We start from the raw sequence: 27,873 nt of genomic DNA, 5'->3' as shown, positions 1-27,873 counted from the left end.
GATCCGACGGTAGGTCTACACGGACAAAAGTACAGTTAATGGCAAGATCCGACGGTAGGTCTACACGGACAAAAGTACAGTTAATGGTAAGATCCGACGGTAGGTCCACACGGACAAAAGTATAGTTAATGGCAAGATCCGACGGTAGGTCTACACGGACAAAAGTATAGTTAATGGCAAGATCCGACGGTAGGTCAACACGGACAAAATTATAGTTAATGGCAAGACCCGACGGTAGGTCTACACGGAGAAAAGTACAGTTAATGGCAAGATCCGACGGTAGGTTCTACACGGACAAAAGTACAGTTAATGGCAAGACCCGACGGTAGGTCTACACGGACAAAAGTACAGTTAATGGCAAGATCCGACGGTAGGTCTACACGGACAAAAGTACAGTTAATGGCAAGACCCGACGGTAGGTCTACACGGACAAAAGTACAGTTAATGGCAAGACCCGACGGTAGGTCTACACGGACAAAAGTATAGTTAATGGCAAGATCCGACGGTAGGTCAACACGGACAAAATTATAGTTAATGGCAAGACCCGACGGTAGGTCTACACGGACAAAATTATAGCTAATGGCAAGACTCGACGGTAGGTCTACACGGACAAAAGTACAGTTAATGGCAAGATCCGACGGTAGGTCTACACGGACAAAAGTACAGTTAATGGTAAGATCCGACGGTAGGTCTACACGGACAAAAGTATAGTTAATGGCAAGATCCGACGGTAGTTCTACACGGACAAAAGTACAGTTAATGGTAAGATCCGACGGTAGGTCTACACGGACAAAAGTACAGTTAATGGCAAGATCCGACGGTAGGTCTACACGGACAAAATTATAGTTAATGGCAAGACCCGACGGTAGGTCTACACGGACAAAAGTATAGTTAATGGCAAGATCCGACAGTAGGTCTACACGGACAAAAGTATAGTTAATGGCAAGATCCGACGGTAGGTCTACACGGACAAAAGTACAGTTAATGGCAATACCCGACGGTAGGTCTACACGGAAGAAATTATAGTTAATGGCAAGACTCGACGGTAGGTCTACACGGACAAAATTATAGTTAATGGCAAGTCCCGACGGTAGGTCTACACGGACAAAAGTATAGTTAATGGCAAGATCCGACAGTAGGTCTACACGGTCACAAGCTTCCCAAGAGATCTGGATAGGCTCAGAGATTTACAGAGACTCATTCGAACATAGACTTTCAGGACGACTTTTAGAAGGATTTGATTCTTGTTTAATTTGCAGTGGTGAATGGTATATCTTTTCCAAGAGACCTAGGTGGGCTCTGAAAAGGGTCATGTGTGTGTGTGTGTGTGTGTGTGTGTGTACTTCTCTCCATCCTGTTGGAGATTTAAAGTCGTTGAAAAATACACTTCAGGCAATTAAACATTGGGTAAAACCGAGGTCAGTTAGTTCTAGGGTTGGTAAATTGTAAATTTGTAACAGACTTTGCCTCACTTGACACTGAATTCATTTTCTTTATATAAACAAATCATTCTGACGATGAAATGATAAAATCAAAAAATGATGTTAGGAACATTTTACAACAATTGTTGGCTACAATCAATGATTTACAGCAACTAACATGATTGAAGTAAATTTACCTTGAGTAAAGTCGGTCAGTGAGGGCAATTTAGGCTTGGCAAAATGGCAAATTTTTTGCGAACTCCTGAAGAAACAAATCTCTCTCACTTCTCACTGAATATTTTTTATCAACTTTCTGCCAGTGAATTATGAGGATCGAAACTCAGTATTACAAAAATTCTAAAACTACATTTGTCTGCAGTGCAGGATGAACAACAACGAATATGTGTTTGTGCGCACGCATTCCTACTTAGTTTTTTCTATAAGGAATTTACGTTCTATTTTATACCCGTCTTTTTGGCATCCTACTCTGTGTGGTCAGTATATAAGTAGGTAATAAATAAACGTCCTACGACATTTATACTATCCCATCACAGAGTAGATATAAAATATTGAATATTTCCAATTAAAGATCATTTTAAAGTGACCAAAACTGCATATTTAATTTAAATATTTCTTCAAACTTCTTCATTAACCTCACTCTAAGAACTGGAAAGTCCAACGTGTCCAATCTATACATTATTTTACTCTAATTAATACAAGACCACAGATCTCACAACTTCCCAATTATCTATCAACCGCACAACTGAATGGTTTCTCTTCATTAACTTTCCTTAACGTATCATCACTTTCTTGTGAGAAAACATAAATGAGAATAAACATATTTTAACTGAGATGAACAGTTAGCACTCTTTCATGTCTTTCCATGTGATATTGTGGCAAGAAAACAATCTAGTCATTTCAATCACAAATGCCTGCTGTATTTTTGCAAAGTCAGCGATATGTTGGGTACAACCATATTTACAGTGTGTCCACAACATGCCAAGATGAATTCGATGTATGTGCATGTATGCATTATAAGATAAGGACAATCTATCCAGATGACTGCTTTGTCGGTTTTTGGGTTGTACTTTTTTTCTTATTCTGGCTTCCCTTTTCCTTTTTAGTTTTACGCTTCTTATCCTTTTTTCCTGCAAATATAAAGGAAATGAGAGAGTTCATACCTGTTTCCACGTATCATTGTGATGATATATTGTATTAGACAGGAAACTGTTCATACTGAAATGAATATAGAATTGCTCATGAAGATTATTCAACAAATTATCTCCGTCCTGTATTCGTACATATTTGACAGGTTTTGTCTCCTTCCCTTTATTCTTATGTACTCACAGCATGTCTTATGGTAGCAGCAGTAGTTCAGGTATGATTATGCTGATATAGTAGAAGTAGTGTCAATCATGATTGTAGACTTTGTATTAGTAGTAGTAGTACCAAGAGGATCATTAGCAATAACAATAACAGCAACATAAGAAGAAGATAACGGTGTTACGTGTCTTGCCTCTTATAAAAGGTAACAGGAAAAAGGTGAAGATAACAAGCTTTGTAAAATTTAACAAATAATTTATTTCCCTAAAATAAAAGTGAAAAAATGAGAAAAATAACTTACGGTATTTTGAATTAAATCCAAACATAATCCAAGAATAAAAAAAGTAAGTCCTAGTAATAAAAAGCCCTGAATTAAACTGAGTTCGGATCCCGATAAAATCCAGAATGGAAGACGGTGATGTTTGTTGTAATCTGCGAAGTGCTGCAGTGTGCTTGTTGAATCACAGAAAATGTTATTCCAGTTTTTGAATTATGCAACACTTTCGATAACTGTCCTTGTCCAAGAACTAATTTAGAGCTCTAGTATTTCCAGGGAAAAGAATCACTTGAGTTCAAAATAATATGAAGAAAATAAAAAATTAGCCCAAACTGGCTACAGCATAAACAATTTGACGTCTCAGGTGTTAAGGCAAGACTGGCAATTCTTTCTAAATACATCAGTAATAAGTCTTACTAAGACGCGAAACAGATTCCCGGATGGCGGTCAACCTTCTAGAAATGGAAGTTTGCTACATGATAAATATCACATAATCAAGGTATGGCCTTGACTTAACTTAATAATTCTAACTCTGAGAAAGAATTTTGAAAAATTTAAAAGTCGTTTACTAAAGCTGTCACTGGTTCTGAATCAAGGTCAGAAACTAGATACGGTTCTTTCTATTATTAGATGTTTACCAATGAATATTAAAAAAGTCAAGTCAAACAGAACTGAACCTAATTCTATAAATAAATAAAAAAAACAAGTCCAGTAAAGAAATATATTACATTACAATAGCATGTAATGGAATTTTAAAAAATCAAAACTAACAAACAAACAATTTAATTCAATCAAATATACATAACAATGATAGTGAGGACCATAGTACTAGTAGTAGCAGTATTGGTTGCAATAGTAAGTGAAGGAGACGGAGAGGAGTGTGAGACGAGATACCTTTCGGTTTTCTACTCTTTTTTCCCTTAGTAGATTCCCGAATTTCGGCGTTGTCATGTGTAGTTGTCAAATCAGAACATGCGTTTTGGATGGCACTTCTGTTGGATGAATCTATAATAATAATAATATCAATAATAATAATAATGGAAAAAACAACATTAACAACAAAAGTATATCAACACCACAAAATCAACATGGAAAACAGATCTAAGGTAATATACAACGAGAAGTCGAGATGCAAAAATTGTCTTCCAAAGATACTCAGATAGGTGTACTCCTTGCCTATATTATGTATATTTAATTTGTACTATGAGTTGGCTTTTCTCCGTGATTATATGTTATGTATATCTACATTGTCAAGTTGACCTTGGTTAATAATTGAGTTTATGGCCTATCTGTCTATTGTCTTGTTATTTTGCAAACAACATATTACATAGCTAATATTTGTCTATAATTTTAGATTATATATTAAGATTATTATTAATCGGAAATAAACATGTTTACAGATCTTGAGTATGCTGTCTAGTTTTGTTTCAGAGATTAAGAATGTCAACGAACCAAGTCGTGTACGATTTTGATGGGAAAATTACCCTCATCCCGGCTCTGTTATTGTGTCAACTTTCTATGGACAGATTATGAAAAAATGTACAAAAAAGTGGCTGCTAAGGGTACTGGTGAAGACCCAAACTGTGAAAACTAAAAAATAAACAAGGAGTGAGAATGGATGTGTAAACTATGAAAGTATGGCCAAAAAGGTCTGTTGTGCCAAAGTACGAAGTCACACAACTGTGCAGGATTAAAGATGTGACTGTCGATCACATGATCAGAGTGTGCAAGCAAGCTTTCCTAGAGAGAGTACAACAGAGCAGCAGGGAAGTTTAACAGACCAGTGCGTCCAGCCAAAATAAAGCTTCCTACGAGAACTTTCTCCGTAGAAGCCTCAGAATTCAAAAATAAAGCCTTCTACGGAAGCTAATTTTCATGCATTTCAGACCGGGTGCATCGGGTGGTCGCGCCGGTGTGTTAGTAAATATAGCATCCGAGACAGGAAACATAAATCCCGGGGAAGGTTCTCTGGGATAAGTTTTTGTGTTAATTTTTTTGTTGCAACGTTGGGCTGCTTTGGCCAATTTTACGTCGCATTAAAATAATATACTTGAAAATAATATGAGTTCGAAAACTAGTACAGTTGGAGAGCCTCATTCTGCCAGATTAGCGCGAGAACAATTAGCGGCAGTAAAGAAACTTATCCCGGCAAAAGAATTATATAAGAAAAAGGTTCGAGCACACGAAGACACAGAATTTGGAATTACCGAGATATCGTCAAAATGGTTAAAGCCAGTTACCGAAACAACCGAGCGAGTCGTATATGGTGAGAAAAAAGATAAGGATATCATGAAAAGTGGAATTTATCCCATGTTGAAAGGTATCGAGGAACAATCACGAGTATTACCGGAACGATTAGCAATACTAGCACAACAACGCGGGCAACAACCAGGAGGAGGAAACCTGCAATTGGTTTTAAAATAAGTAAAGGAAAACCTGGAGAAGGAAAACCTGGAGTAAGAAAACCTGGAGTAGGAAAAAAAGCGTTCCATCTCGAGGATTTAAGAGGAAATTTCACCGAGGCGGGATGGGAAATAATATCACAGCCGCTCTCGACGCTGTATAGTAATATAGGTCAATTTGGTCAATTTGCGGAAGATTATTTTGATGGTCGAAGAGAATATCTGACTGATGAAGGGAAAAAAAGATACGCAAACCGTAAAAATTGGTATAATATGTTATATAAAGTTTACACGGGAAAATCACAGGCGAGAGAAACGGATCCATATTACAGAAGATTTTTAACAGCCGCAAAGGAAACGTATAATTATAATGTGCAACAAGCGAAAGAAGAAAAGCAACAAACGAAAGAAGAAAAGCAACAAGCGAAAGAAAGAAGACAACAGGAGAAAGAAGAAAAGGCTAAAACTTCACGAATAAGGAAAAAACCAAAATTAAAAGAAGATATTCAACCACAGGAAGAAGATATTCAACCACAAGAAGAAGATATTCAACCACAGGAATTAGGGGCCAGACCAAAAGTAAGAAGTCAACCTCAGGAACCAATAGTTCAACCAAGCGACTACAAAAAACCTGCGGACAAGGGAGATCGAGTATTAACTGATGAGGAAATTGCATCTCATTTAAGAGGAAAAGTTGATTATACTAAACCTGCTAATATTTATTTGAGAGAAGACAATATCGATAAGCTCAGTAACGATGACGAAAGATTAGATACCACTGCGAATTATACTCCAGCGAATAAAAGATACTACTTGAAAAAAGAGTATATTGATTCATTTGGACCAGGAACATGGCCGCAGTTAATTTATTTTGGTAGCTTAAGAAAGCCGATGGATTTATTCGATATCGGATATTCAAATTTTAAAAAGGAGGTCGATGAATATAAAGAAACAATTACACGAAGATCATCATTATCACAACATCCTAGCGGGGTACCAGGGGATCCTTATCCTAGACCAGGTACGCCACCACCACAAAATTCTAAAATAGGAAGCGGATATACCGTTTGCCCTGACAGCGTCGTCAACGATGTGTCTCGCCTTGAAATATTAATCGGAGGAAAGCGAGCTGGAAACAATTCTTCTGAAATAATCAACGAGGCCTCAGATATTTGTCAGCGATTGTTTCGCGGCGGTGTCATCGACTCCTATATTTACAAAGAACTCGTTGACGAACTCATCGATTAAAACAACACAATTGAAATAACATGATTGTTCACAAACATCAGCGCAGACCTAGACAGGTCCGCATAGTTAACTCTCGAATGCCTGTACACAAATATATCCACGGCAATGGAATCGGCGACATCGTTAAAAGTTTCGTTACGCGGGTAGTCCCTAAAATAGGACCCGCAGCTAAGCAATTCGCGTCAAAAGCAATAGGAAAGATTGGCGAGACTGTCGTTTCTGGTATTGGTAATTTGGCCACTAAAGGCTTCGATTTTGTCAGAGGTAAAATATCAAATTTAACGCGTAAAAAAAACAGCCTGTCAAATTACCTAGCACCAGCGAAATGCCCCCCGAGGTTAGTAAAGCCATAAACGACGCGGCAAATAAAAAAATAAATGAGCTAGCACAGGAAGTTGCTAACACAAATCTAGCACAGGAAGTCGCGAACACAAGTTTCATATCAGGCAGCGGTCTTCGTTTTAGATGAAATTCTTATTAATAAATGTTCGCACAAGTGTCAAACGAAGTGTTCGACATGGACGAGCCTGTAGTTAGAGACACATCCGTGCGTGATTTCCAGTATTTCTCGTACGACACAGTGACACCAAATGCGACTAATCGCGTTGAAATTCAAGTTCACGATACAACGAGATATTTTCTTCCATCTGAGGCGTATATCGAAGTTGTTGGGGAAATTAAGAAGGCGGATAATACCGACTATGGCGCAGATTTTAAAGTCGGATTTGTCAACAACGGCATCATGGCATTATTCAAGAGTGCCACTTACATGATCGATGGAAGAGAAATCGAGTCAATCACGGGCAACGTTGATATAGCAACGACGATAATAGGCCTAGCTAGATACTCGGATGATTTTACCAGATCGGCTGGTCCTAGTATGATGTTTGCCAAGGATAACTCTGATCACGCTGATCATCTCCCGTATAACATCGGTGTACCGAGAAATGCCGCTAATAATGCTGACGCCACAAACGTTGATGTAATGCTCGGCGCCAATGACAATTACAACCTCGGATTTGACATACGAAAAAAAATGTTAAAGGGAGATGATCGAAGATTTTCCTGTGCAATTCCGCTATCTCATATTTTTGGATTTTGCAGGCACTTCAGGAAAGTCATTTACGGAGCGAAACACACGATTTCTTTCGTTCGAGACGACACAGGCAATGACAGAGCCATCTGGCGAGAAGCAGGTGTGGCAGGTGATCGAGGCAAAATATTACTAACCAAATTTACTTTGTGGATGCCAGCGATAGTCCCATCGATGCTTGAGGAGGAAAAATTATTGTCATTCATGAATCAGGGTGGCAAGTCTGTCATGTCCTGGCTAACAACCACGACTGACTCTATCGACGTTAATATTAACGGAATATTTACTTGGCGAATTGCGTCACAACAAGGTGTCTCGGCACCTAGACACATCTTTGTTGCTCTTCAAAACGCAAATAGATATAATCAAGAACACAGTCACATGATATTCGATAATTTCGCAGCAACAAACGTGTCATTAAGGATAAATGGGCAACAAGAACCATCCGAAAGTAGTGAAGGGGGACACTTTACGGACAATGGGAATTAGCATTAAAAACACCCTTGGGACACTTTACGGACAATGGAAATTTAACATGGAGAAAAATCGTGGGACACTTTACGGACAAGGGGAATTAACATGGGAATAAATCGTGGGACACTTTACGGACAAAGGGAATTTAACATGGGAATAAATCGTGGGATACTATACGGACAAGGGGAATTTAACATGGGATTTTTTTTTTTTTTAAAAAAAAGTTTTTTTAAAATTTAAATTTAAATTTAAAAAAGGGGTAGGCAATTCAAAAGACTATCTCTTTTCGAGAAATATGGCTGGCCCTGAAAAGGGCCTTTGGGTTTTCTTCTTCTTCTTCTACTTCTAATTTCTCCTTTTCCTCCACCAATTTCTTATTTTATCTCCTACACTCTTCTTCTCTTTCTTTTTTTTCTTCTCCTCTTCTTTCTTCTTCTCTTCCTCCTCTTCTTTCTTCCTCTTTTCATTTTCTTCTTCTTTTTCAATTTTTTCATTCCATTCTCTCATCCTTATCCTTTCCTCTTCATCCTCCTTTTCCTCCTTTATTTCTTTCAACAGATCACTAATGATTACCTTCATTTTTCGTAAATTGTTTATCTCCATCTTCACTCTATGGGGACTATATGAGTAGTGATCCTCGTTTAGGTTAACCAACATTTGCTCAAACATTCCTAAATTGTCCATGACGTTTTGCAATTTTTCCATTTTGTTAAGGTGGTTTGAAGCCATCTTCTTTTTTTATTCTTTGCAGAATGGTTTCAACCACGAATACTGTGGGTTCTTATACAAAAAGCGCGGACGTGAAGGAAAACATCCCCTAAAAACATAAAATGGATCTTACCTAGATCATGACCCAACATCGCGCGTACGTGAAGGAAAACATCCCCCTACTTTCTCATTTCATATAATATAACCCTAACTATACTCTCCACATTTGCTAAGAAACCCATAATCTACTATTCACACCAACATACCTGAGCTCTTACAAACACACAAACACATACACTTCCACTATTAATAAAGAGTTAGTGTTTATTTTCACACTACTCTACCTACATACATTGGCAAATTAATAGTTATTTCTTTTCTAGAGTATTGGGTAGCCCTGAAAAGGGCTGTTTTGTTTGGAACTTCATGGGCACCTGGTTAATGGTGGCACCTTCCAGGCCTGGCGCCACATACACATCTTATCCCCCAGTTACTTTTTACCTTTTGAGGGGAGAGAGCAGAGGCAGGATATGTTGCTTCAGAATCCCAATTTTCACTCTCTGGGATTTTGAAATTTCTTCTCTCCTTTTCCTCCTCCTCTTCTTTGTTTCTTCTTTCCTCTTTATATCTTCTTTCTTCTTCTTCTTTGTTTCTTCTTTCCTCCTCTCTTATCCTTCCCTCCTCGACAATGGCTTCCGCGGCCAGTTCATTTAATATGCGCCTGGCATATTCCAGATGCACATGAAGCTCCAACAGTTTCTCAAGTCTCGTGTTCATTTTTGGTGTTGATCAATCAACAAGGGTAGCTCGACTGCCGAACGAGTTTCAATTTATAGTGAAAGCGCGGACGTGATGGAAAACATCCCCCTAAAAACATAAAATTCATCTTACCTAGATCATGACCTAAAACAACAACAACGCGCGGACCTAAAAGAAACACTCGCTCACTTTTTTATGCTACCCATCACTTCAATTGACTATCCACATACGCAAAGCAATCCAATCTAACCCCTAATATACACCTCAAACAACCCCAAAAACAAACATCATTTTAATCTACTATCCACACCAACCTACTTTATCACTTACAAACACAATCACACAAACTCATACGCTCACATTTTTAAAAGCTAGAGTTAGTTTTTATTTTCACACTACTCTACCTACATACATTGGCAAATCGATCGTTATTTCTTTTCTAGAGTATTGGGTAGCCCTGAAAAGGGCTGTTTTTTGTTTTGCTATGGCATTCTTTTTTAGTTTCTAAGAATGCGATGTCCTCTGAGGATAGACTTTCTGGCGATAGGTCTGCTTCTTCGGAAAGAGAAGAAGAATTCTTTGGTGTCGATACGACAATCCACAAAGCCTCTGTCAGCTTCAGGCTGTTGCTGCTGCTGTTGTTGTTGCTGCTGCTGTTGTTGTTGTTGCTGCTGTCTCTGAAGTCTGTACTTCTCTGTCCATTCTTCTTTTTCCCTGTTCATTTCTTCTCTGAAGAGCTCTTCTATCAGGTCTTCAGTGATTTTTAACATTCTCACATTCTCTATTTCTTCTGGCTTCGGTATCAGACTGTGTCTGACCCTATGCAGATTCACGTAGGCTTCGTTGAGCTTAGCTAGTTTGGAGCACATCTTCGTAGGAGGATGAGTCGACAATGGATGGCTAGACTGGGAACAACCCGGTTCTTAAAGTGAAAGCGCGGACGTGAAGGAAAACATCCCCACACGGTTTTCGAGCCGCAACGTTCATGAGAGGGATAGTAAGAAATGAAAGAGCATCAATCCAACATTCTTCTAGCTAAACAAACCACAAAGGCATTTTTTTCAAAACACAACATTTTTTATTCAAAAATCACTTAACACTAACTAACAACAACTCTAACAATAATCCAACATTATAACATCAAACAATTTTTTTCAAATTACAAACATTTTTTTTCTTCAAATACAATCTACTTTAAACAAGGCTGACAACGTTGTGAATGAAATTGTGATTTCCACTGTTGGAAATCATTAGGCCATTGATGGACACTACGTTTCCTAGCTTGAGACAAAAGATAAGCATAATGGTCACAAAACCATCGATCTACTTTCACATCGTTTCTAGCAGAAGAACGAGGATCGAAATGAGTCACTAAATGTTCTAAGGAATAGCCCAGGCTGCGATGATGCAGAAAATACACACAATATTGTCCACACACCAAGGAATCTGTGCCTTGTAATTTCACGTTATTGAATCGGGTGGTTTGAGCATTTCTTCTCATAAAGTCGATGATATCGTCTTCCAAAGGGGGCAATCCGTACGAATCGAAATATTCCACACAGCCTTCTTGAGGAAAGTAGACGGCTACCCAGTGGGTTCCTGGGAGATGACTTTCGTCCGTGTTGATCACGTAAGCTTGATGGTCTTTAGGTTTGCGATGAGGGAGTTCATCTTTAGCACAGACGACGGGATTCCAAGAAGACGTATACGAACTGTGGTTCAAAAGGTAATAAAGTTCCCAGGTATCCATTGTTTTGTGTTTGTTTTCTTCTTCACAGGTAATAATACGTCGTCAATTCGATCCTGACTTTTTGCTTGAAAATGTCTGAGGAATAAACGGTTATTCGTTCTGTTTCCTCACTCTGATTCAGGAGAGCTTCGATACGATGGATCTCTTGAGTGGTTAATGCTGGACAAGAATGTTCACGCAAGTCTTTATACCACTGGTGCAACACGTCTTTGTTCGAGATGAGACTCCAAGCTTCGTCCAGATACTCGTCCAATTTTTCTTCTTGACTCAACATCAGGCATTTATCGTGTTGAATTTGACTGGGATGATCGTTTTGACATCCATAGCAATTTTTCTTGATCAATTCCGTCATTTTGTCGACCAAGTGTTTGGCAAAACAGGAGACTAAATGGGCTTCTTGTTCTGGCCATCTTGACTTCATCATGACAACTTCTTCGTCTTTGTCTTGGGATCCTTCTTCCACGATCTCCTCACATTCCGTCTCCAAAGTTTCTCCACTTTGTAAAGAGGGATAACAGTCTTCCATGGCTTTCTAATAATCTAGAATGACTTCTCTCAAACTGTTGATTTCTATGGTATTATCGAATTCTGCATACAGGATGACGTTCACTGTCTCTGTCAGAGGATTTGCAAACTGAAGTTCCACACGAATCTGGCCAGATTTTATAGGGTGGAAATGTCCCTCGTCGCTGCCTTGGTCTGGAGTGAAATCGAAAGCCCACAAAGCATAGCCTCCGTCATAATCGTTGTACGTAATGCCGTGAGTGGTGTTGGTTCCTAACTGTCCGGTGGCTTCGTACAGGGACAAGTACGATCTCAAGTAATTGTTCTTGGCAAAGTCAGGTTCGAAAGGTCGGGTACACAAGGTCTTGCCATCACGACTGACTTCGATTTTCTTTACGTCGAAGTGTTGAAAGTTAAAAGGATTTTGATTGAAGGCTCCGTTGAAGGCTGCATTCGAGACCATACCAAGGATCAAACGTTTGGGTAACTGTCCTTGGAACAGATGATCTTCGGTTATGGATTGTAGTCCAGCAGAAATGGTGAACGTTTTCACTTCCACACGTCGGATGGGATACTTGGCTGTCGTTCTGCTCAACGTCTGACTGATGTCGTTTGCCACTTTGGGTAACACTTCCACGCGCCGTACGTAGAGTCTGGCTTGTAGGATTGTGCTTTTAGGATTGCCACCTTTAGTAGCATCACTATCAGCCAACAAATGGAAAGCGGCACTGCTGCGATTCAGTCTCAGGCGCACATTGACACCGTTCAGCAAATATTTCTCTTGCAACCACATGTCCAAATGCAAACGATCCATCAGTTCTAAACTCTTTCCACCTAGGATTTTCTTTTGTCTTTCCTCAAAGCCGTCATTGTCTTTTTTTAATGTGTTGAACTCGTTCGCTTCGTCAGGTTCCCACAGCACACAAGCATTGAGATGAGTATCCTTGGCATCTATTCCGTACGTCAAGAGATTTTCCAGGTAGGCACGGTAAGGGTAAGTATCCATGCTACTGCTGACTAGTTTGTTATTCAAGTACAAGTCCACTGAGCTGAACAAGGAATGCATGAAATTGTTGACGGGAGCTATATTCTCAGTGTCTTCTACTGCACCATCCTCCTTATCTAGAACTTGGACTTTCAGGTACAAGTAACTGCTATTCAGATCGATGTAATCTTCGGGCTGTCCTTTGATTTCAAACTCGATGGGAGCTGAGGCTGTCAATGAGGAGACGGGATGAAATTCCACCCATTGGGATTCTTGCATGGTCATCATGGTGGGGGGCATGGCAAACAGATCCAGTTCCGTCTTGGAACAAGCGCAAGACTCTCGGTGCATCATTTTTTGTTGTTGCTGTGTTTCAATAATCGAAAACGTCTAAGTCTCGAACGGTTCTTCTTTTCTTGGCCTTTCTCGCTTGAAGTCTGGTGAAAGGGTGTTTTCTTCTTCGTCGTCTCTTTCTGCCTTGTCCTTGCTGAATGCTTGACTCGGTAGCCTGCAGGGCATTTATAGGTGTGTCTCGTCGGCCTAAAATGTCTTTGCCCGTTTGCAGCAAGACATTTTTGCCTGCCCTCATGAAGGCTTCTTTAGGGTTCTGTTTGTCGATGATGACATTTTGGAGAAATTCTTTGCCTTGTGTCAGTGCCGCATCTTTCAAGGCGTGCAATCCTCGTGTCACCATCGGTTTCAACACTGGGGCCACCGAACGAAAGGCCGATTTTAACATGTCTCCTAAACCGTGTCCTCGCTGTCGAGCCACCCCTTGGTACACTGGATACATGACTTACTTACGAGTCGTGAGAGAACCGTTTTCGAAAATGGAGTTTCACCGTGACTTTTCCTTTGTTAGTGAATGGAATATTTTGTCCCAAATCTCCTTTTATAGTAATGTTGACCGTGTCCAAATACGACTTAGTGACCGGCAAATAGTGAGGATGGACAAATTCGCGGTGGACGTGATAAGTGTTTCCACCTTCCTCGTCAGCGTTTGTGGCAGAATCCACTTTGAAAGGAATGACACGCAGTAACGGTACGGAGGTGTGTCCCACCACGTTGTATTCCACCACATCGGAGTACACGAACATCAAATTCAGTCCTTGGTTCAGTTCTACCGGGGTACGAAAATACTGGCCAAAAGTCACGTTGTCGAAAATGACTGGTAATTCGGGTGATGTTTTTCGTTCTAAGTTCTTCCTCAGCTCCATGTCCCCGCCCAACATGTCATACAATTCAGAACAAAATATAATGGACACGATTTTACTTCGCTCAAATTTCATCAAGAAGCGACGAGCTACTTTGTGGTACTCCATGGTGACACTTTTGTTCCTGAAATTGTCCTTCTTAAGAACTTCCCCAAACACACCATTAAACTTGGAGGCTATGGCGCTGACCAAATGATGACCACTGAAATAATAGCCTGGGGGAATCACAAAGTTGTAGGTCCACGTTTTAAGTTTCTCATCATAGGTTTTATTGTCATATTTGACATTCTTATCCAAGTACTCTTGCAATTGCTCGTCATGAACTTCCACCGTAAAAGTATTTTGCTGGGCAATGACATTGAGGACTTGGGTCGGGTGAATCATTTCTACTAAAGCCACTTCCCAATGGGCTTCGTGATCTAAGGGGATGGCTTAAGGTAATTTGGCCGTGTAACAGCACAACGTGTTGTTGGGAAACACCTCCATGGAACTGTCACTGGGTAAGGTTAAGTAAAATTGGTTTTGGTGACTCATAATTCCAGAGTTCTGTGGCTGTCCGAGGGAATATTAGTGGATGTCAGAGGTGTGTCTCCGCCCAAAATGGGGTTCTGATTGTGGTTGGACTGGTGACTGGCACTGGCACTGGACACAACGTTCCCGTTCGAGGAGAATTTCAGGGAGGGATTGGGAAGTAGGTAACCGATGCAACTGCTCAATAAAATGGTCCACAATTGTTTGTCTCCTTGTTGCAAACTCAAATTGGCGATGGCTGCTCCGATGACACAATACACCACGAAGATTTGGCAGAAAAAGACGATTTGCGTTTTAGGCACACGTTCTCCACACCACACCCACAAGGGTTGTTTTTGTAAATCTTGCACAGAAGAACTAGGGGAAGAAGGACTGGTCGACGTAGCTGCGTCTGATGTGTGAAAGGGCATGATGGTCACTTCTTCTTTTTATAGTCGATGACTTGCGAAGCGTCGATCCAAGAATCGAAACTGGGTGGATATCCTTTCCAACGTACTTTGACTTCTTTGACACGTCGTTTGCCCACTTTACGGGTTCTGCGTTCCAGAATGCTTTCGATGTCGTACACGTCGTCTTCTTTTTTGGTGACACGTTGTAACTCGGGCAAATAAAACGTTCCTTTGAGTACTTCTCCGTTCATGTCTTCCAATTTATAGACGGTAGGATGACGGCCATGCACTCGTCCAGTGACGCGAAACAATTCGGTCGTCCAGTTAGGTAAGTAACCTTTGTCGAAAGTGCGTTTGGTTTTGCCAATGCGCACCCAATCTCCTACGGTCAACTCTCCACTTTTCTTAGGGACAGCCCTCGTCGGGGACGTACCGAACAGGCGCTCGAACACCAGCACTTCGTTGTCGGGAGTCACGTCTTGCGGGGCACGTCCGATGCTTCGATGGTAAGATTGGTTGTACGCTTGCACCAGGTGCGGTAAGATGTCGATGTACTTCAGAGTGTGGTGATGCGTAAAATATTTCCACATGCGTTCTTTCAAAGTGCGTTGAAAACGCTCCACGATGCTGGCTTTGGTTTCGGGATTCTCGGTGGTAAAAAAATGAATGTCACGTTTCTTTAATTCTTTTTGGAAAGCTTGGTTCAGAAATTCGGTGCCTTTGTCCGTTTGCCATCGAAGAGGGTGACGACCGCTTTGTTTCAACACCCGTTGCAGGGCTCGCACTAACTCGCTGCTCGATTTGGAAGTCAAAGGCACGACCCAGGCAAATTTGGAAAAGACGTCGATGACACAAAACAAATATTTGTAACCACGATTGTAGCTAGCCAAATGAGAGACATCGGCTAAATCGGCTTGCCATTGATGATCGATACCTTCCACTCGGGTGCGACTTCTGGCAAACTTGCGTCGAATGGGTTTGTGTAAAGTGTAGGTAGTTTGTTCTTGTAACCATCGTTGCACTTGAGGTAAACGGAGACTTTTCAGTCGGGTTTTGGCAGCACGATACAATTTTTGAACTCCTGCGTAACCTGCAGGATGGGAGGGATCGTAGTAAATGCTAGCTAAGACTTTTTCCATTTTTTTTGTGTGGATTGGTGTCTTAATAAGGCACCCACTCTTGGAAGAGGCTACTCTTTTTCTCTTGGGGTATTTTCTTGGATTGCAAGGCTTTGCGTGTGCGGCCAGCAATAGGTGTCGAAGAGGAGGAGGAGGATGTCTGAGCGGGGGATATCGGTTCTTGTTTCACTTCTGTTTTCACTTCTGTCTTCACTTTCTTTTTCTCTTGTGAGGAAGAAGGGGTGGCCATCATCTTTTTAATCCATCCAATTCTGGAGGTAGGTGGTGTTGTTAACTTGCGTACTTTTTCTGGTGGAGTTTGAAACCCTTCTTCTTCTTCTTCTTTTCCTTTTTCTGTCTTGACCACTGGTACTGGTACTGGTACTGGTACTGGTGATGGTGCTGGACTTTTCATCAAGGTCTTAAAATCTTTCAGAGTGGGTAAAGCTGTTTCGTCTAAAGCTTTCTGGTGAAAGAGTTGCAGTCTTTGCAAGAGTTGACCGTACTTTTGCGATTTTTCTGTTTCGGACAAATCTTGGCGATCCAGCAAGGATTGCAATTCGTGTTGTAACTGGGACATTTCGCTCAAATTGGGATTGGGAGGTAAATGCGGGGTGCGTTGTTCTTGCCACCGATGGTATTCCATCCATCGTTTGTAAGGCACTAAAGCTAGTTTTCGTCCTTCCATGGGTTGTCAGGGGTGAATTCTGAGATCTTGGGACTTCCGAAGGCCTTTTTATCTTGCTCCCATCAGTCCTCCCAACATGGTTCCCAAGACTCCTTTCAGTATGGGGCCTAACAAGAGAGGTAAAATGCCTCCACGTTGGACCAACATCTTCTTTTTTTGACGAATGGGAATTTTCTTTTGAACCATTTTCCGAAGAACGTGACGATGTTTGCCTAAGCATTGTTTCTGGTGTTTGGACAAAGGGATCGTGCCTTTCAAAACGTTCAAACAACATTCGCACACGGTATCGATGACCTCTTTGGAGGCCGTTTGAATGAGTTTTTTTCGTAGGGGTGGAGAAGCTTTGGACAGGACAGATAACAGGTCCCCATGTTTGGCTAAACGTGGTGGTAGTCCTTTCCTTTTCTTTCCTTGGGGTTTTCTGGAGGGTGACATCTTTGAGTCTTTAGGAGCACCTAAAAACACTGATACCCTACTCGGTCACAGGCCTTTTTTATACTGGAACGCGTCGCCACTGATTGTCTTTACGTTTTATCAGTTTGAGGACAGGCATGACACGTCGTGCAGGGGTACGTAACGGACTAAATCGAGCCAGTTCTTGCTTGGACAAATCCAGTAAACTTTGTAACATGCCCGATCTTTCTTGAACTTTGATTTTGGGAGAAGGTACTTTGTGAGCAGCAGCCACTGCCGCTAAATGGGAAGGTCCTGCCACTGGGGAAGTTCTTTTGGGGGTCATCAACGGAGAAGTTCTTGGTGTGATCAACGTCTCCAAGTACTCTTCAGTTCCTGGTGACATCAACGGAGAAGTGGACAAACGTGAGGCTGCCGGAGACGTTGTGGCAGGTCGTGGTTTGCGAGTGTAAGGTTGCGTCCTGGCCGAAGTGCCTCTCTTGCGACTAGTTTTCTTCTGTGGACTTTTCTTTTTTTGAGGACTTTTTCTCTGTTTCTTTTTCTGGGGGCTTCTTTTCTTTTTCCGGGGTGATGGTGGTGGTGTCTGGTAAGAGGAGGGTCCTGCCACTGGAGAAGTTATTCTTCTTGGGGACTTGGTCTTTTTCTTTTTCTTCTTGGGGCTTCGTTGAACTTTTGTCTTGGGGATAACTTTGGGGGCATTAGGATCCCATCTTAAGAGTGAGCGAATGATGACCCCTCCTAGAGTACCGCTCCCTCCAGGTTTCAAAATGATTTGTTTTTTGGTTTGAGTGTCGATGCGGGGATCGGCCAGTTGGACCAAAGCGACTTTGTTTCGATCGAAAAAGCGTTGGGTTTGATGAGGAATCTGAATGATTCCTTGGAGTAATTGACGTGCCGTCACCGTGAACCATCGTAAGACTTCTTTGAGACTAGCTTCTAAGACACGGGCTCGTGTTTGTGGATCTTTTTCTCGGCTGATGCCATACAAGGCACGAATCAATTTGACGGGAAGATGTGACTGAAGGGACGTCATGTTCACACTGTGTGAGACAGACGAAAAAGGGTCCGAGGTTTTTATAGATTTTTTTCATGGGAGGAGTGAAATGAAGTCGAGGACGGAGACGTGTACAGGACAGGTCCTCCGTCTTGGCACCAGTGGTGAAACAAGTGGGTACGAAATCGCAAATCCTCGGGGGTCGTAGGTTTCAAATCGACGAGTAAATAGGCGTGTGGAGTTTGAGTGGCATCGTCGTACGCCTGAGTCAGCCAAGGCGTTCCTAACTGTTTGACTAAGACTTGCACTTGCGATTTATCTCGAGGGCTTTTAAACAAGACCACGTAATGCGCATTGAGACTGATGGTGCGATGGGCTTTACTTTGTTGAAACAAATTTTGGGTGATGTAAACGACACTGGCATTACGGTGATGCCCTTTGCGCGTGAACCACAATTTAATTTCTTCTTCGTCTTCTCCTAACATGTCGTCGAAAATGACCAAATGGGTTAGACGGGAGTCAGAGACGATGCCATCGTCTTCTTTAGGAATGCCTTCCACAAACACGATGGAATCGCCTTGACTTTCACGCAAGAGGCTGTACGCCGATTGCCACTCTTTGTAACACCACACGATCCGTTGAGGTGGCCGATCGATCAAATGATGTTTATGTTCGATCAAACGTTTGACGAATTCGGTTTTGCCCGAACCGCTAGGTCCAGCAATGAGCATGTTAAAGGGATGGCGAAGATACAAAGCCTCCCAACTGGCACGATCTAAGTGTTCGTCGATGACTTTGACAGTAGAGGAAGAGGGAGCAGAGACAGCAGAGGTAGCCATGGTATGAGAAATGTCACTTGTGACACGAAAAAACAAACAAGACAAGAGTTTATATACTTTTTCAGAACACGTTTATTGAATGTTTTTTTCAAATATGAACACGAAAGACAAAATACATACAACCCAAATAGTGATGTACAGGAATATAAAACACAGCAAAGCGATCAAAGTGGAATATAAACAAGTGTCTGTACAACATGTTTTGGTTAACCAAGATGTCCTAGGGACAGTGTGTAATGTTCTTACAGTTTCTACATCAGGTATTGTCACACAAGTGTCCTCCCGGAATGACCTTTCAGGCATGTCCATGACAGTCCTGTCCTGAAGCGAGTGGTTGTTCTCGGTGACGGGTTCTTCTGGCACCGTCACTAACACGGGTTGAAAAGTAACTTTTTTCCTTGAACAACTCTTGTGCATACTGGGCCACTTCTTGGGTCCAAACCTCAAAACCCCCCTTTTTCCAATCACGAACATCTGTCCAATGAGGGTGTAAGTCACAAGCTACACACACATCGTCATACACGTCTTGGGTCGCTAAAAGTTGACGAATCTTTTTTTCCTGTTGAGGTCGAGAAGTATCCAGATGAAAACGCAAGGCTTTGAACAAAAGGAGTTTTTCGTGACCATTTAAGGCCATGGAGGTGGTAAGTACTGATCGTAAAGAGTCCACAAAGAATCGGCTGGTAAACGAAATCCCAGAAAACAAGTCACTAAGACACACACCACTTGTCGTCCAAAATTGAATGGATACAGTTCTTGTAATAATTGATGGTAATGATCCACGGTTTGAATATGGTCATTGAGTTCCTTCCACGGAATCTGTTGGATGACATGTGACATAAGTCGTGGCATGGCAGCCTGTTTTTATAGTCTCTTTGTTTCGGAAACAATACACGTACTTTCTAGCCAGAGATCTTCGTTCTCCAGTAGGGAATCTAAATCTTGCATACTGTAACCGAAACTTCAGAGTTCGTTTAGAAGTTTCCTCTTCCTCTAAGTAGATTCCACGTAAAATATGTTGATAATCCTTTAACTTGTCTTCCTCAATGTATTGCTGTAGGTGAATCTCGAAGTAACCAAAATAATGAACGTTTCGATCATTCACTAACTCAAAGTGTTGAACAAGGTCTGACCACTGAAACAATTTCTGACGAATCAGTTCTCTTATACCATTCAGGTACCAGTGGTTAAAGATCTGGTGACGTAACGGATGCAATTGTTCTTTACGTTTGACTTGTATTTTCACCAGCTCTCGGTAAATGCGTTCTCTCAACTCCACAGGCAAAGCACGAATGTTCTCTAGCAAAGTATCCATGAATAGGTCATACTAAATCCTCTTTGGTCTGACACAAGAAATGTACTCTTTGCACAAACATGGTTTCACTTCAGTGTCGAATTTAAATCGTTGAGTCACTAATCTACACATGACAATTCGTTCAGAAGTTTCCTCTTTCACCAAGTTGACATTGTGTTCAAGATGTTGGTAATTCGTTAACTCTTCCTCTGGAATTCGATGCAGTACGTTTACAATGATGTAACTACAATCGTCCATACCAAACCAATCCTTTTTAAAACTAGAGGATCGTTGATCAATGTCTGTCCGATGGAACACTTTCAATTGAATCAATCCTTGTATAGCCTTCAGGTACCAGTGGTTCAAACACCGGTGACGTATCGGATGCAATTGTTCTTTACGTTTCACTTGTATTTTGACCAGTTCTCGATAAATGCGTTCTCTCAACTCCACAGGCAAAGCACGAATGTTCTCTTGTAAAGTATCCATGAAACAGATGATTATGGTAAAAAGTTACTTCAATGTCTCGGTCCCACTAAGGGTAAGTAATGACAATTCGGTGACCATCGAGCATGTTCAACGAAGGCCGAATCTTGCGGTTCCCAGTGGTGAAGTGACACACCGCAACTGAAGCACTTGACTTTATCTCCTTCGCCCAAGTAGAAAAATCCGGCTCTGGCTAATTCTTCGGGGGTCGGTCCTCCCAGATACTTTGGCCATTTTCCTTTGAACGATTGAAGACGATTTTCAAAGTCGCAGTATTCCGACGAACGCACAGGAAACGAATATTCGTTTTTCACAGGTTCGTTTCGATGAGGGTTGAGTGAAATGGGTAGGAGTTTGCTCAGGGCTGGATGACATCCGTAGGGAGGTAAACGTGAAGGTCGACATTCCCCTTTAAAACGAAACCCAGTAAAATGTCCAAGAGGACGAGCAGCATCGCTTTCGCATCCCACAGGTTTGACACGCACAGCATCACTTTCCATGACAGGGGTAGGGGTACTAAAGTTCCCATGATGCTTTACGGCATCGCTCAGGTCACAAGGTACAGCATCGGTCCCATCGCAAGGCTCACAATCGCACTCGTCTGCAAACTCCGTTACGCAATTACAATGGTAACCACATGGACAATCGCAGTTTCCTTCCGGACATTTTCCGTCGCAATGCCTGGGTCTTATCCATCCAATATTAGTCACACTAGAGGAAGATACAACTTTTTTACAATCCCCAAACTGGAACGATGTCTTTTTCAAAGTATTCATCTTGTTCGCTCGGTCTTGGTAGTCACAATGAACTATCGATCTTGACCATAGCCCCCTTTTTATACTAGTCGCAATGCAGTCTCCAGCTTGTAGATCTTTCCTTTTTACGTTTTTTATGTCTTGTTTCGGAAGGTACCGTCTCTAAGGTACCGTCAACATTGTACCGTAGTGTAATGGGTGGAAAGGCCATAGAAAGGTAAGGGCAGTGAGGAGACCATCGAGTATGTTCCAGAATAGCTGAATCTTTATAGATACATAGATCCATTCGTAACTTCAGTCCGCAAGCGAAAACACTGTACCTCGTATCCCAATCCTGACTCAGGTCCCAAGTAGACAAATCCTGTTCTAGCTAAAACATGCGAAGAAGGTAATCCTTCCCTATCCGTAGGCCATTTCTGAAACGTGTCCAATCGACGGGCACAATCACAATAGTCAGGTAAGAAGACTGGAAAATGGTAGGGTTTTGAACTTGGAGTTCTCATCGGGTTTCTCACTCGATTCTTGCTGTGGCGAAGTCATCTTTCTGGTGGGGTAACTATCCTCTTACAACCAATGTTTTATACCAACGTGTCCATACGGTAAGGTGAAATGATTGGGAAGTCGAACTCGCTTCTGGTACACGATTTGATAGACTTTTTCCAAAGGTCGACTGACGATGTGGTGAGTGGGTAAACGTACAATCTTGTTCGGTTGGTGAGTGGTCACTTTAAAGTTTCCATCCTCTCCCGATTGCAAGGCTTCTTTCAATACCCCAAAGTTGACCACTCGACTGGTACGATAATTCAGAGTCAGTCCTTTCACTTTGCACGTCGTGTGCACTTCTCCTTGTTTGTCACGGTATTCGTAGCCGTAATTTTTGGGACCGCCACTGACGAAACTTAGAATCTTGTCGTCGGGATGTTCGTCTGTCCAGGCTCCTAAACGGTCTCCTTCGATGTTAGGGTGATGTTGAATCGGGTGATGGATGTAAATGCAACTGTCCGTGTCAAAGTACAGGACGCGTTCTTCTAACAGTTCTAAAGCTTCGTACAATTTTAAGCGAGCATGGGCTGTCACGTAAGCCGCAATGATGACATTTCCAAAAGGGTCGTCTTGCACAAAGTCCAGATCTTCTTCGTAATTGACCAAGATCAAATTCTCTCGAACGACGTCCACGTGTTTCATGTATTTGGTTTTGTCGTGAATCATCTGGAAGTAGCGGGAAGGTTCTGTCAAATATTCCGTCTTGGGTAAACACGGTCGTTGTGCCATTTTGCCCCACAAGCAATTTAACATCACTTTGGCAAACGATCGCCTGCCTTCGTTTTTCTCGATGTGGTCTAAAGTGATACCTTCTTGTTCGTAATATTTCTCTTTGAATTGTATTTGGTCTTTGGGAGTGTGACACCAGGAAGGATAGCCGCTGGCTTCTTGTTTCAGTTTCAAAAAGGCATCCACGTAGTCGGCGAAAATGCCTTTCTGCGTGGGGTCACCCTTGCGGTATTGTTGTGTCTTGGGAAAGTGGCAAATTTCGTACACTTCTAACAGTTGGTATCCCATGTCCAGAGCTTTGAACAATTCTACGCTGACCCAGGTTCCCGTCAAGGCACGTTCTTCCTGGCTGTGCTGACAAGGTTGGTCTTGGTTGCACGTTTCGGCACAAGTACGGCACAAGGGGAAACATCAGTTTGCCTTGACAATGGTGAGGTAAGACGGGGTGGTATAGGTTCGTGGGAGGCAAAACTTTGCACTTGATCAAGCCTTCGTATTGTCGAATGTTTTTCAGGTCGATGTGTTCCGTCAGCAATTGCGGGTGCCCTACGGGAAAACGACAATATTTGCACACGTAGGGATACAGCGAACACACGTCCAAGTATTTGATTTCTTCTCCTTTCTCTTCGTCGGCTTGGTACAGCAAACAGGTGGCATTGGTCTTCCTCCGTACAAACTATCCCTCGGGTTCAGCGGGTCCACGAACTGGTAACTTTCCACGAGGCGTTTAAACTCGGGATCGGTTTTCATACGGTGATCGTACTCGTGTTCCCACATTTCCACCACTTGGTATCCTTGCTGTTCCAACTTTAGGCGCCGCTGACAAGTGTCCTGGTACAAGTCTTCCATGGTTCGTTGCAAAAACTGATTTTTAGTGCCACGGTCAGGGTAACAGACGGGACATCCGTGAAATAAGCAACCGTTAAACTCGTACACGATCTTGGGGTTTTCTAAGTCCCAGCCATCGACCGAATACGTTCCGATGGTCTTTTCGCCCCCTCCGTTGCGGGCATGCTGAATCCACTTGTCTTCCTTGTCGCACAAGTAATGTAACAACGTAGGGCTTTGACCGAGTATTGACGTTTGACAAAGTGGGTCGTTTGAGGACTGATGACCGCCACGGTCTTTTCAGGCATGAATCGTTGTCGATACACTAAGGAACACGCTTTGGCAATGGTGCAAGCTTCTTTCAAAGGATCGACCCCTCCGTGTTCCATGAAACAGTTCTCGAAATTTTCCACAGCAACGCCGTAAAATGTCCACGTCGGAACGACAATACTTTAGCATTTCTTCCTGAAAGTCGAAAGGGTCCGAGGCGTGAGCCTGGTACCAAGCGTAGAAAGCTTCTCGTTGTTCGGTACGCATGTTGTCGGGGTCGTAATAGTGAGCCTCAGGCAAATGGGGTAGAACGGCATGTTGATTGGCTTCCGTATTGAAAAAGTGTGGAAAGTACCCTTTAGCCATTTCTGTCATTCCAAACGTTTTAGGCATTCGACTCAAAGGCATGGCCAAGTAACTCATCGAATCTTTAAACTGCACTTGTCCCACTTGCATGAAATGATTTTGGCTCCGTTCAAAGTCAACTTTAGGACGCTCGGTGCCTTGTTCCGTATAGTGCCTCAAAAGAAACTGTCCATCGTATCCGGAGAAATTGTGAGCCATCACCGTGGCATGACGATGGACAATCTCCGTAACGTTCGATGTCCTCTTGGCTCCACGTCTACGACGGGGTCTAAGGCCCATTGGGCAAAATCGGCTAACGTGTTCGGTCCCCGAAAGATTTTTTCACGCCCTCCGGGTATCTTGCTGCAGTGAGGGCAATGACTGAAGATAGGTTCTTGAATGCACTTCTCGCACGCTCGATGAGCCACGCAGAAATTAGGAATGTGAATGCCAGTTTCTTGCATGCATTCGAAATCGAAAAAGATGAAATTGCCTTTCTTCTTGTGACCGTCCTCTTTCTCTGGTGGGGGTTGGTATTTTTGCACGTAACATTGGTGTTCCAAGTCCACGATGTGGTGACAAATGTGACATTTTTTCTTTCCTCGACATACGTGTGCCTTGGTATTATTGGTACGTATGACTTGTTCACACGTAGAGCACAATCTCAGCAGTTGACAAGCGCATTTCTTCTGTGAACCTTGCGTTTTCAGATGTTGTTGGTAACAGGTAGGGCTGACAAACGTGCGCAGACAAGTGGAACAAGGCACTGGTTCTTCGCTCAGACAGGGTGAAGAGGCCAAACATCCTGTGCATTTCGATCCACAATGCTTGTGTTGCTCTCGATTGTTATAACCATGGTCACATTTCTCACAGTAATAACCGTATTTCAGGAATCCGGTGATACTGGTAATGGTATCGAAATGTTCATCGTGATAATAGACATGAATGTATTTTCCGTCCTTAAAGTCTTGGCCTCGAAACAACAGAGGTCCGCGCACTTCTTGAGGGTGCACTTTCAAGGTGTAGCGTGGAGCTAGGGCATCTTGCAATTTTTGCATCTCAGGAATGCCACAGGGTGTGTCTTTGGACAGGCCAGCATTGTTGCAACAGGAGTTCTGCTTCGTTTCGTTGCTTGGCTCGATGGGAACGTTGAATAGTGTCCCAGGTTCTTTTCCATTCTACCGTGTCGTTCTTGTCGGCATAGGTTCGTCCCACCACGATGGCACGGGCTAAACACATCTGGTCATGAGAGTTGTTAATTCGGACGAGACTCTTTTTGGTGTTGCGAAGGTCGTCCACCAATAACATCTTTTTGCGTCCTGTCCCTTGAGTATGAGAGACGTGGGTCATGTCCAGTGTGGCTTTACCATCGGTGATGTCAAACTGATCATTAGATTGTTGTACGTGTTGAATCTTGTCCATGACTTTGGAAGCAGTCAATTCTGCAGGGGTGCTAAACTCGATCCAAACAGGGGATTTCAAACCGTCGTGTTGTATGGAAAGTCTCAAACGATCGTCTTCTTTGGGTTGACATTGTCGCTTGAGTGCAGTGAGCAAAGAATCCCACACCTCAGTGATGAACACTTCTGCTTTCTCTAACGGCACTTCAGCCTTGAAATCTTTAAACTTCACCGTGTATTTGTAAGCCGTGGTTCTAAATTTTCTAGAGGAGCGCTTTTCCGTCTCTCGAATGTGATAGTACTTTTCAGGGTTGACAAAGGGTGGTGAACTTGGTTTAGAGGGTTTGGATTCTGGTTCACTCATGTCCTCTTCAAAATCACTGGCATGAATTTGTGCCAAGATTTCAGCCCTGGTACGAGGCGATAGATCACGTTTCTGCCTCTTACTTTCTTCTTCTTCTTTCTTCTCAAATGAATGGGATCGTTTCATCTTGAAAGCAAAAAGTCAAATGACTCAAGTTCAAACACCATAAACTACTTTATAGTCCTGGCAGACCAGCGTATATAAAAGGGTGTGTGTCTTGTCCTTTCACTATTCATTTCACTCTCAAGCCGAGCACAACGATGGAAGAGACTGACCAGATGGAACGTTTCGTCAGAGCTTTGCGAGGGGTCATTAGAAAATTCTCTTCAGACCAGCCTACGGACTACTCTCCTTCCTTTAGAGATAAAAGTCAAGATACTTGCTATATCTGTCAGAAGAAAGGGCATTGGTCTTCAGAGTGTCCAGACCGTCAAAAAAGAAAAAAAACAGGGACTAAAAGAGACAAAAGTGAAGATACCTGTTATTATTGTCAAGAAAAAGGACATTGGTCTCCAGATTGCCCAAAAAAGAAACAAGAGGAGTCAGAAGAAAAGAGGAATTCTTCAGAAGAAGAGAGGGATTCTTCAGAGGAAGAGAGGGATTCTTCTGAGGAAGAAAGAAGACAGGTGAAGAAAAAGAAACAGGAGAAAAAAAGAAGAAGGGAAGAAAGCGAGGAGGAAGAAGAGAAAAAGAGTGTGACGGTGAAGAAATTCAAAAAACAGAGAGACTAAACAAGGAGAAAAGAAGAAGTCAATGAACTTATTATTAAAGTGTTGTGTTATAAATTGTGAATTGGATTGTAAAAAATGGAGAAAAGAATAAATGAATGATATAAGGTAAGTGTCTTTGAGTTGTGATTTTAAAATAAGAAGCTACACTCACGCACTCATACACAGACACGTACTATAAGGGTAAAATGGGTGAGTTTTTTTGAGTTATTGGCAAATTGAAATTGTATTTCTTTTCGAGAAATGTGGGTGGCCCTGAAAAGGGCCTTTTTTCTTCATGGTGTAGGGGTGAGTTTAAGCAATCAATTTTAACTGCCTTAAGCCTTTGCCACGGCCAAGGCCTACTTCTGGACTGCGTAATGTTGATGATGATGATGATTGGGTTGAAATCACTAAGGGTGGTACGGTAGGCTTAGTCACAGGGTTGACATGTTTGGCTCGGGAAGGTCGTATTCTCTTCGGTCGTGATAAAGAAGTCTGATACATTTGTTTCAGACTTCTTAACTCCGCTAAAATGTCCAACAGTACCGTGACCGTTTGATTTTCACCCTCTTGTTTCTTTGCTGCTACTTCTTCTTGCTGTTGTTTATTTCTTACCTCTTCTTCTTCTTGTTGCTGTTGCTGTAGGAGAAAAGCCTGTTCCGCTTCCTTTTGTCGTTGTATAAATTTCTCCAATTCTTCTTTCTGTCTCTGTCTAAAATTCTCCACTTGCGGTAATGAAGAAAGTAACGAAGGTTCCGGAACAAATTCTTGCGAGGAGAGAAAATCCACAAAATCCCAATTCACCTCTTCTGAAAGTAAGTCCGAGTTCCCTTGGGCAGTCTCCCCTGCTGGTGCACCCCAATGGACCGTTTTCTGAGTTTCCGTCATGTTGAATCACTGTCGCATAGACTGACTACACACAAGCGCTAGCGAATCTATATTGACTACGTGACGTCACAGACTGCTCTCTTCGGATTGGATGCGAGCTGACTGAATTCTGTAACGCGTGTTCGGATTG

At 42.2% G+C, this 27,873-nt stretch overlaps 1 protein-coding gene across 1 annotated transcript in view; it reads right to left on the bottom strand.

The window, feature by feature from the left end:
- Positions 1–258: 258 nt before the first annotated feature.
- LOC149786129 (uncharacterized) overlaps positions 259–27,873 on the bottom strand; it is a 68,472-nt gene continuing 40,857 nt past the window's right edge. The window contains exons 5-6 of the mRNA XM_089978149.1: positions 3,916–4,026; positions 259–2,569 (exon numbers count right to left, since the gene is read on the bottom strand). Of these exons, the coding sequence (XP_089834275.1) occupies positions 2,472–2,569; positions 3,916–4,026 (209 nt within the window). The 3' untranslated portion in view covers positions 259–2,471. The remainder of the gene's footprint in view (positions 2,570–3,915; positions 4,027–27,873) is intronic.

The sequence above is a fragment of the Sinohyriopsis cumingii genome, chromosome 12, assembly GCF_028554795.1.
Source record: "Sinohyriopsis cumingii isolate HCF-2022 chromosome 12, ASM2855479v2, whole genome shotgun sequence".
NCBI classification, from domain to species: Eukaryota; Metazoa; Mollusca; class Bivalvia; order Unionida; family Unionidae; genus Sinohyriopsis; species Sinohyriopsis cumingii.
The sequence above is the reverse complement of the archived record's forward strand: the minus strand, read 5'-3'. Positions and strand labels throughout refer to the sequence as shown.